Below are 10,476 nucleotides of genomic sequence, written 5' to 3' on the forward strand. Positions count from 1 at the left end.
CCCATTTGCTATTCCTGTTTTCTTACAAACAAAGTACGCTTACTTCAATGCGTTGAATGCGAAGCGCACTTTCGCATACCCTGAACTTTGGCTTGTGGTTAGAAGACAGGTAGGAAAACGTGCCGCCACAAGTCCAGTCACAGGTGAGTCTTTAGCTGATAAAAAAGTTACCATTTTATCCCTTTTTTTTGGCCTAGTTTTAGGCTGAACGTACTATCGTTAAGATGCTCGTAAAAGGTTATTTCAAGTGATGGAGAAAAAGAATCATGATCTAAGGCCCAATGCAGTCAGTCTCAGTCAGAACGGGGAGTAGGATTTTTGACAGTAATACTTTTCTTTCTCTACAACCACATTTTAAATTGTACAATAGACGATAGTCGCCAATCGACAAATGACTCAGCCAAAGAATCCGCTGTCGATTTAGGTTGGGTTCCGATCTCCATTTCAGCCAGTAACTATGTTGTTCTCTCTAGGTTCGATATATTAAAATAGCATTTTTTATGGTGCAATGGTTGCGTAACACAACACGTTCCCAAAAAGCGAGCAAGTCTGACGTCATCTTCGAGGTCTTCGTCGAATAGCTAGCAGGATAGCTGTTTGCTCGCTACGGAGTTGCGGTTGAAAGACAGGATAAGCTACTGCTGCCTTTGTGACTGCTGGACCTAGAATAGAGGCATCGACTGGAACGAGAAATACGCGAACCAACCAAAATGATACCACGAGTTATAGAGAGCCTAGATAGAATCTCTGTCGAACTCAAATTTTCATATTTAATTTTCGGTAGTTCGGGGAAAATCCGACATGGTTTATGTATGAATTTATCTCATTTGTTCGGCGGTTCCCTATCATAACCAGCACGGACAGTACACCTCCTCTTACGTTGAACAGCCTGAAATATATGTATAGTGAATCGTAAACAGGAATTCAAGTTACCCAAAGGGAAGTTACAGTTTAACTGGCCAGCCAGCGAAGGGATGAAGGTCGAATTGATGACCCATATTGTATCCTTTTGCTTTGTGCCCTCGTTTACTACAGGTCGTTGCTGCTATCACCAACATGGCAGTGGGGGCGGTTCCAGTGGAAGCGTTTATGGTGAAGCTCACATCTATGACGATGTGCATACCTATTCAAGGGGGCCTAGGCCCGCTTTTTCGCACAATTACGTCAACGTGCCTTACGTGACACCGTTCGGAGCGCTTGACCACGAACCAACTACGAGTCATGGTCTGCCAAGCCACGCCACACGGTTCAATGCTACCCCTATTGACGTACTGAGACTTCGACAAAGAAGTAGCTCCGCTAGTCCAAGTCGATTTGCACGAGGTAAGTATGATAAATAATAGTCGGGAGAAAAATCATATTTGGCTGCTTTATGGGAAGCATACGAACTACTATAGACACTTAAACGACTAAACAAGCGCGAAAAGAAGATTTTTTAAGGTACCGAAGGTTTTCTAAGGTATACGAGGAATAATGCAACAATTGTTTACCATTGGTAAACAACCGCGTTCTGTTGGATACATGCGCAATAAAGGATGAGCGTGATTCTGATGAATATCAGGTCAACTATAGAGCTACAGCTATTTCTACGAGAAGAGACATAAACCCGTTGTTTGACCACGTATCAATAGAAAGGAGCCAGGGAGCTTTGTGGGTACTGGTTCAAAGATAACAAGTAGAACTTCAATCTTTTGATTGTCTTTTTTGATTTTTGAATTTCGATAGTTCACAATTTTATACTACATTGTCTTTTGTTTATCATAATAAATTAATTCGTTGATTTTTTTATTCCGTTAAAATTGTTTTTTTCTAATAAACATTTCTATACATTCTAATAAACAAAGCAAACTGTAGACACCAATACCCTAATTGTGACACCCCGCCCCTCCTAGAACGGAGAAAACCTATACATGCCTATTATGCTCTTACGATAGTTAGCAATCCTATAATAGCAGAAATGAGGCAAACATTTATTTTTCTATTTTTTGCTTCTTAATTACACAGGGGTTTCGGAAAGTCATTCAATGATGGATATGCCCCGTCGAGGGACATCGCCCTCGCCTTCGCCGCTGGTACACGGAGATGTTAATGGTCATCATTTGCAGCAGCAGCACCATCATCAGAATCACCGTTCTGCAGCCCAAAACGGGCTTTCTTCGCACAGCCACCATGGCGCCGCCCCAGCGGGGGTCCAATCGGCTGTGTCGGTGGGGGTCAACCACCGCCAACAAACGGTATCGCCAGGACAATCTTACCTCTACCGACCTCATCGAAGCTGCTCAAATCCGGCGATCAAAAAAATCGAAGATCAACCGCCGCTTCCGCCCAGAGAACATATTAGCCATAAGCCTCCCTCGTCGGCTGTGTTTGGTTCTAGTTCACCCTCGGTTCATGGGGCATTAGCCTCAGTAGCGTCGCATACAGCACATCCGTGTCCACACGGTTCATCAGCTATTCCAAGCTATCCGTATAAACACTCGCGAAGTCGATCGCATGGCGGCGGCTTTCAACAATACCAGAATCACTTCCAGCAAAGCATTCCCACGGTGCAAGAGCAGAGCGGCAGCTCCAGAGAACAACTTGACAATTGGTGCGTAACTAAGACCGCCGACAGGAATACGTATCGGTTGACGCTATTTCTTATCTAAATAACTTTCTACATATATATATATATATATATATATTTTTTTTTTTAAGAGTGAGAGTGAGTACCGATTTCTTCTGGGGGCTTCTTTCGAGAATATAAATATGCATATTTGAAAAAAACTAGGTAGTCGAAGGTTATTCAAAACGTCCTAGACAATCATACAAAGATCAACTCTCTTATTTATTATTCTATTTTCTCAGCCTACGCGACCGTCGAAATCTTAAATTTGACGGCGTTTATATTATTGTATTTACTGATCAAGTTATCCCCTTCCCTTCCTGTTCGTCTGTTATCGATCTCAATGCCTTTCTGACTTGATATACTTTTAGCAGCAGTGACGACAGCCGCAGTGTAACACCGGTAGCGGATTATGAGGGTCACTCTTTACCGTCAACTCCTGGTACTCAATCGCCGTGTCCAGCGTCGGAACCCATCGCTGGCCCGCATGCCCGCAGGCCGATGGGCACGCCCGGACCACCGAGCAGCGGAGGTAGCATTCCCCAACAGCAAATCCACCACCAGCGGGCGATTCAGCCCACATCACCTCATCACCAAGACACAAGGGAGCACCGACCCAAATGGGACCGCGAGCGTGAGCAGCAGAGTACCCACTATAACTCACCTTCGTCTAACTGCAATAGCCCACGCTATAGGTCTGTGTCTGTTCTATCGTTTCCGTTCTGTCCTGTTCTCTCATCTAAGTTCATTATAGCGGTTCGATTTCTCGTTCACAGAGCTCTGAACATACGCTAAACAAATGACGATTAGTCAAGATTAGCCGAAAAGCCAAATACGAGGGTGATTTTACTTGGGTTACGAATCGAGCACCTCCTAGATGTACGCATTTGAATTCTGGGTTCGGTGTTTCAGACCTATGGATTGCAGTCTTTCCTTATATTTATCTTAGCTTCAACTGCTAAAATAGATTTGGTCTTAAACCCTTGAAATAGACAAAAAATAAAAATAGAATATTTTTGTCGCTTATTACAAAGCTTAGTTTAGTATGGCGTCCACGATTTTCGTCACACAAGTTTATCATGAATAACACGAATCGGTTAAAAACTGATCAAAACAGGTTTGCCGTCCGAGATAGAAAAACTCAAGTCGTTCCGGAACGTTCGGAAGGCACTGTGTATTACGGCAGTCAGTAGTTGCGTTTTAACTTGGTATATTCGTCATAGCTACTTTTTTTTTTCGCTACTCTACAAATGTATCTTGGATTTTGTTAGTAAATGGTAACATTATGCCTACTACCATCAGAGTGCTAAACATCTAGATCTTTACACATAGCAATTCCTTCCGTTTTGAGGCAAAATTTACAACTAAATAATACGAATTTCCTCATTTCTCTAAGCTAACACTCCTTCAGCAATTCAGACTTTTCTCTTATCACTAGTATCTGATAGATATCGCATAAAATACCACGCATGGTTCCTTCTACCTTACCTTGTATGCCTATGACCTGTCAAAGCATCTGCACCCACGTAACAGGCTGGCTCGATTTGATTTACACCAGCTTATCTTGCTTATTTTTTATATTCTAAACGTCTTTATTTTCTTCCAAAAAAACAGTCGGGAGCGGACCGTCGATGAGGCCAACGAAAGTATGCATGATATGATGCATCTGCTGGCTCACCTGGACGAAACTCGGCGTCTGCAGTCGCGGCTGCAGATGCAGGAGACACTTCCGCACGACCCAAGGTGGCCAATCAATCCAAACCTAAATCCGGAGCTAGCTCGCGACCGTGATAAACTCAAGGAGAAAATTAAACGCAAACGAGAACGGGCACAGAAGCGACGCGAACAACAACAACAACAGCAACAACAACAACAATCTTCGAATTTAGTCAATAGAACAGATACAATGAGCACCAATGGTACGTAAAACTCAGCACGAAAAAAAAGGGCAAAGTATTGAAGATTTAGTCTTGCGTCTCAAATACACGTATCGTCTGTATAGTCCTTAGAATCCGTACGGCATTAAAAAAACAAACATTAATTTAAAAAAATATAGATTTTTTCCATGACGTAGGGTAGAGTGAAAACCAGTTTTTGTTTTTATGAATACTATGTATCCATTGGTTTTCCTATATCAATATGAAAGTTCAGCTATCGTATCTTTTTGCAATATATATATATATATATATATATATATATATATATATATATATATATATATATATATATTGCAAAGAACTTTGTCTTTTGTCGACTTGAACCTCAAATGTCATCAGGCCATGTACCTAGATTGCTTTTATTTTTATGATTTTCTCGCCCACGTACACATGTTCAATAATATTGTTATAGAATCAGAATATGGCTTCCTGCCTGGACGACACAGCCGAAAGTCCCGCCAAGATTTCTATGACCGGCCGACGTCCCCAGAGACCCCGGCGTGTGAGGAGGTAGCGGATGCAGAAGCGACGGCTACGACACCGAAACAAGAACGAGGAACATCCATCAGTGAAGACACGGGAAGCAGGTCTGCTACGCCGGTCAATGAAAAACAAGAAGACAAGACTGGGGCGGAGGAGAACGTGGTCGATGAAAGTGGTAAGGACCCAGATTTACGTTGATTTTCTTCACAAGATAGTCAAGCATAAAAGCCCACTAACTATCGGGAACTTGTCCACGAGGGAACAAGGATTCGTAGTGAATCTCTAGCTCGCTGGCTGGAAAATAAAAACTTTGCTTACTATTATCCTTAGGAGAACAGAAAAACTGATACCCGAGCGAGATATGTACGTACAACTTCCTCCTCCTCTGTATATCAGTCAATAGATGAGAGGATCCCCTGAAATCAATCGCTATCCTAATAACTAACCATTAATAACTGATAATAATGGCTGACTGTTGATTAGATGGATGGACCACAATACTCTTTATCTTAGAGCAAATGAATAATAAGAATTAGTACGTACACTTGAACCGATACATTGATGTTTGGAGCTATAGTTAGCACCGAGTCGACTCATATAACCGTGACAACCGCAATCGATAGGAAGATAATTAAATAGCAGATTTATGATTTGGTAGGAAAATGAACAAGTAAATAGTAATGCATATCCTGCCGGATACTGATTTTGACATATATATCATTTGCACCTTATGGACGATCTCCTATATGCAACACCCTTATCGAAAAGAACAGTGCCTGAACTCCTGCCTCAAATCAGTTTTTCTTTCTTAATATTATTTAACACGTAAAAATCCTCAACGGTGTAGCATTTATGGTCCCCTAATATGATCCGACGCGGAAAAATTTGGCCAATTCGAGTCTTGGTTTCACTAAATCTACGAGATATTGGTCTCTCTGTGTTTTTAGGTCTAGTAAGCCCATCACTTCTGCCTAGCCCCGGGTCCGGGTTGAGTAGTCCCGTCAGTTCAGGGAATGGGAATTCGTTGCCAACACCGGGCTCTGTTATAACTGCCCTGATGATTTCATCTTCAACAAATGCGAGTCCCACCCAGATGATACTACAAGGTGGAGGCAACAACAACGGTAGTGGGGGCCTGCCCACAAAGGACCCCATCAAGGAGCATACGCCAAACGTAAAAGAAGTCAAAGATATACGTGACATCAAAGATATACTTCGAGAGAAGCAGGCCAAGCAGCAGATGTTGTTGCAACAACAGCAACAGGCAGCTGGAAAAAACACGATAGCTGATAAAACTGTCAAATTACAACAAATTAAAACGGAAGAGTCTTGTGGCACGGTGTCTACGACACTCTAAATACAAAAGACACGGCATAATATGTACTATAAATGATCCTGGTGGCCATCTTTCGTCTATGGGACACACGGAATTCAAAATTAAACTTTAGAAACTCGAATTTGTCTTAACTGTTACGGATAGTTAGTGACAACATAAGGAAATACGATTCATCACGAGGTGATTAAAAGAACACTTTCGCAACTGAAAGTAAGGAACCCCCGGGTAGAGGGTTACCGGCTATGCTGTTAAACAGTTAAAAACTGATATACAAAGCGAAGACAAAGCAGAGCAAGAACTCAAGGTCAACCTTTAAGTCTATCTTGATTGTTTTGTAGACCGTAATGTCGCACGTATACGAATAAATGTAGGATGCCTGAGATGTGCGTTTTGAGTGCTGTCAACTTCGCCTGTTTTAGCGAAGTTGTCAATGTGGATAGAAGACCAAATACCTCTATTATCGATAAGCCGAGAGTGGACCCACTGATAATGTACGTCTGATATTTGCCTGTGGAGGAAACGAACCTTGATAGTTGTCGCCGCACCTGTCTGCACCGCTTATTCACTTGTATATATTACAAAATCTCTAGATACATACATACACAAAGGCTTAGGGGATATGTGCGCCCTACTGATTGTACTGAGTATGTATGCAACACAAGATTCAATCACAGGTTCAAATCCTTACAGGACGGCTAATGGTAACACAAATATTAAAAATTGGGCAATTGTTATCGAATAGACAGTACCGTTACCAGATGAACTCATAGCAGAGTGACGAGGTGGTGGGAACAGGATGAACATAATAATAATAGGGTCCAGACAAGCCTCTGTCGCAATACAACGGTCTACCACTGCGACACAACGGTAACGAATCTAAGCGGAAAAAAAAATACAGTTAGTAAAAACCCAGAAAAGCGGGTTGTTGGGAAACATTTTACAAAAAGAAACGTCATGTGCAACGCTATAATACATACAGGAACAACTGTCATTGACGAAAATAGAAAAGGGATACAGACGACTAAACGAACTAGTGCTACGCTAATATCCGGCCTGACGAAGTCGCGGAGCTTGGGTCACACACAAACGCCTAAACAAAAAGCCTATTGATTAGCGCAGAGATATCCATACATACGGATGCTAGAACCCACCAATAGAGAACGCGCACCGAGTAGTTCAGATTAATATTAACAAGTCTTACCTATAAGATTTATGAGTTATTCAGTATATTATAGGGGCTAAAAAAATGCTTGATTAACATCGTAAACTCATTATGTATTGGACCCAGTTCGATACCAACTACCGTGTTAATAGCCCAAACACATACAAAAGTGATGCGAATAGAAAAAATGCCCCACAGAACAGACCTATAAGGGATTTCAAAATGAGTCGATGCTGACAAAATATCCTCATCATAATTATTAGTATGGGGGACAGAAAAACGTGCAAATGAATACGGGGAGCACGTAAGCATGCGTGAGAGATTCAGCGAACGTGTAAACAGAGGGGTTAGCGCTAATCTTTCCGCGAGTGTAAAATTGTTTATCGACGACAAGTAATAATAATAACAACAATGAAACTGAACGAATCATGGGATCGTAGATGGGCATGTAATAATATGAAAGATAGCAGTGAAAGTAGAATGATGAACCCGGTCTGGATTTCGTCGAATCCCTCGATGAGAGCGGTACGTGACACACGGTTCGTGCATCGTGATCGCGTCTGTGGTTGCGCATGAAGCTCTGAAGCTCTTTGACACAGATTACCATGTTTACCTCTTGGTCGTTGTCTGGCGTAAGCGGCGGATCGACTAGAAAATACGACGCAGCCGAAAGACAACCTGAACGTATAGAAGCTGAGATGTATGATAATGGCGTGTAGACGTGCATTGATAAAAAACGAAAGAGAAAATTACGAAACAAAAGCAGATTATGCACTTGGCGGTGCTTGTCGGTTCGTCAATCCGCGTTAGCGTCAAGAAGAATTATCTGGTTTCTTGATGGCGCTGACGATTGCTCATACGCCAATGGTAGATCTATACAGTTTTTTAACAGGGAATTTTATTACTTTAGTCCTTTTTGTTCACGGCGTAATGCCAGTTGCAGCGTTTTCCAAACGCAACACTATATAATCGATCTATTTTGGTATCATTTTTATATGTAGTGGGCTTAATTAATCCAAATCTAGATTGAAGCTTTAGCCAATTCGGGTCGAGGTCGTGTGTTTGTAAGCGTGTTTTGTTATTAGGTTTCTTAATTGTGTATGTCCGTTTGTTCGAGGGGGAATTCGTGCTAGAATTGGCACCAGTATAAGCTAATCGATAACCGACTTTCGTCCGCATCGGCTTCATGCCGAACAGCTTCGCCGACGTGTCGACCCTGTTTCCAAATAGGTGTTAGGATAGGACGGTCCAACCGATTTAACCTAGGTAAGGCTCATGTAGAACGTCAATACAGCGACCTACGACTAATTCGATTCTATCAAACCCAGGAGACAAGAGTGATCTAATCGATAAAACTAATAAACAGGCTGACTGTATGTTGCGTCCTGTACCATCATCTGGCTCATCCTATGCTAAATGTGGAATCTGCCTGCACGAAATCCAAATCCGAAGCTGGTTGTCCTAGTGGACAAGAACTTTGAAAAAATCCGTACAATGGATTAGTATCTCGATCCATACGAACGCACTGATGGTCTCTCAGACCAAAGCAAGGGCTGTTTGAAATAAGCAAGTGTGCTAAATACACGACAACAGGGAGAACCTCTAAATTTTTACTTATTCCAACGGGAATTCTTATAATATTGCAATGTGTAAAGCTTCACCAGATTTCACCTTGGTCATCTCTACGATGCGTGACTTTTACAATACCTCAAACTATACCCTGCGTAGAATTAGCCGCAAGCTGCTACCGTAGCTTTATTTCGCGCAACTATTACCATGACTTTATTATTAAATAAAAAGGTGAGGTCATTAATGTTGGCCTTATCTTTTTATTTAGTGACATCGATACGATCTGCTAACAATTGACTCAAGCGGAAAATTCTCTGTTTTAATGGCAAAATCGCAGCAAAATTGTGTGGGCTATGCTTGTGAGGGAGTGTTGGAAACGGACGTGATATATACGGGCTATATGTAGCAGAAGACATAGAAAGTCACCAGCGGATGTAGCTAAGCCGGAAACCGTAACGAAGCTATGCTATGAGCTGCAATGATAGATATAAGGAATAAATTGTATGTAGTTTGAGATGTATGTGTGTGTGCTACGGTATATAATTGCATTCAACTGAGGCAAAGAAGACAACCAAACTGAAGTGAAGAGTTAATATATGTATCGATCATCGTCAGTAACAGTATATAGTGCATGCTGGACAAAGAAGCACGGACGAAGATCACATTCAAACGAGGAGTGAGATGGAATAATAGTGATTATAATGAAAATATAAATTTGGATGCGGATATAGTGTAAAGCGAGGTTTATGTGGGCCTGTGGCCAAAAACAGAGTAGAAATGCCACGGCCGTCCAAAGACACGACGCAAAGCTATAAGGGAAAACCATTTATGGAACAAATGCGGCTTAGATAATAGCATGGAGTATTGCACTGCGGCAGTACGTTGCGATCGCTAATCAAATGTTAATCAAGACAAATGTTACACGACTGCAAATAAATTATAAGGGAAAAGTAATGAAGGATAAAGGAATGAAGGAATAAAGACCATGTCTTCTATGTTTTTGCACGTTTTTCAGCGGACTGAAGTTTGTCTTATGCGGGGTAAGTTTTTATTGTTGATCATGCATAGATGTTCCATGAAAAGCGTATAGCACTATATATACATATGTAAATGTACCCTGGACGAAAACCGTTCCGAAGCAATAGTGCCAATGGCACCTTCCGCAATGACTAGCTTGAATAGTAGGTTACATCGGCTACGCCTCTATGTTTCGAGTTCTACGTTCGGCATCGCTGTTAGGCGCTCCATCAGGTGGCTGGGTCTCAGCGCGAAACCCAGTGTGTCTACGCCCGTCTTGGGCCTGGACAACGGTGCGCCCCTGAGGTTAGCAAGAAGATACGTTACCCACTAAGCTATCACGCGGACACATCAACTAGGTCTACTA

General features: G+C 42.0%; 1 protein-coding gene and 1 long non-coding RNA gene across 10 annotated transcripts in view; one reads left to right on the forward strand and one right to left on the reverse strand.

Annotated features, from left to right (window-relative positions):
* Positions 1–7,236, reverse strand: part of LOC147757617 (uncharacterized) — a 33,681-nt gene extending 26,445 nt beyond the window's left edge. Inside the window, exon 1 of one of the 2 annotated variants that reach the window (XR_015320978.1) lies at positions 7,111–7,224. This is a non-coding gene — a long non-coding RNA (uncharacterized LOC147757617). Of the gene's footprint in view, positions 1–7,110 lie in introns of both variants that reach the window. The other variant, XR_015320977.1, reaches the window with a different exon arrangement.
* The window catches only part of LOC111243940 (uncharacterized), a 253,678-nt gene extending 243,605 nt beyond the window's left edge, over positions 1–10,073 (forward strand). For 7 of the 8 annotated variants that reach the window (XM_086979970.1, XM_022790312.2, XM_022790313.2 and 4 more), the window contains 6 exons: positions 1,036–1,323; positions 2,005–2,590; positions 2,977–3,300; positions 4,220–4,524; positions 4,955–5,200; positions 5,973–10,073. In XM_086979970.1, coding sequence (XP_086836096.1) covers positions 1,036–1,323; positions 2,005–2,590; positions 2,977–3,300; positions 4,220–4,524; positions 4,955–5,200; positions 5,973–6,382 — 2,159 coding nt within the window. In that variant the 3' untranslated portion in view covers positions 6,383–10,073. The remainder of the gene's footprint in view (positions 1–1,035; positions 1,324–2,004; positions 2,591–2,976; positions 3,301–4,219; positions 4,525–4,954; positions 5,201–5,972) is intronic. The other variant, XM_022790311.2, reaches the window with a different exon arrangement.
* The last annotated feature ends 403 nt before the right edge of the window (positions 10,074–10,476 follow it).

Source organism: Varroa destructor, unplaced genomic scaffold (assembly GCF_002443255.2).
Source record: "Varroa destructor unplaced genomic scaffold, Vdes_3.0 BEIS01000002.1, whole genome shotgun sequence".
Lineage (NCBI taxonomy): Eukaryota > Metazoa > Arthropoda > Arachnida > Mesostigmata > Varroidae > Varroa > Varroa destructor.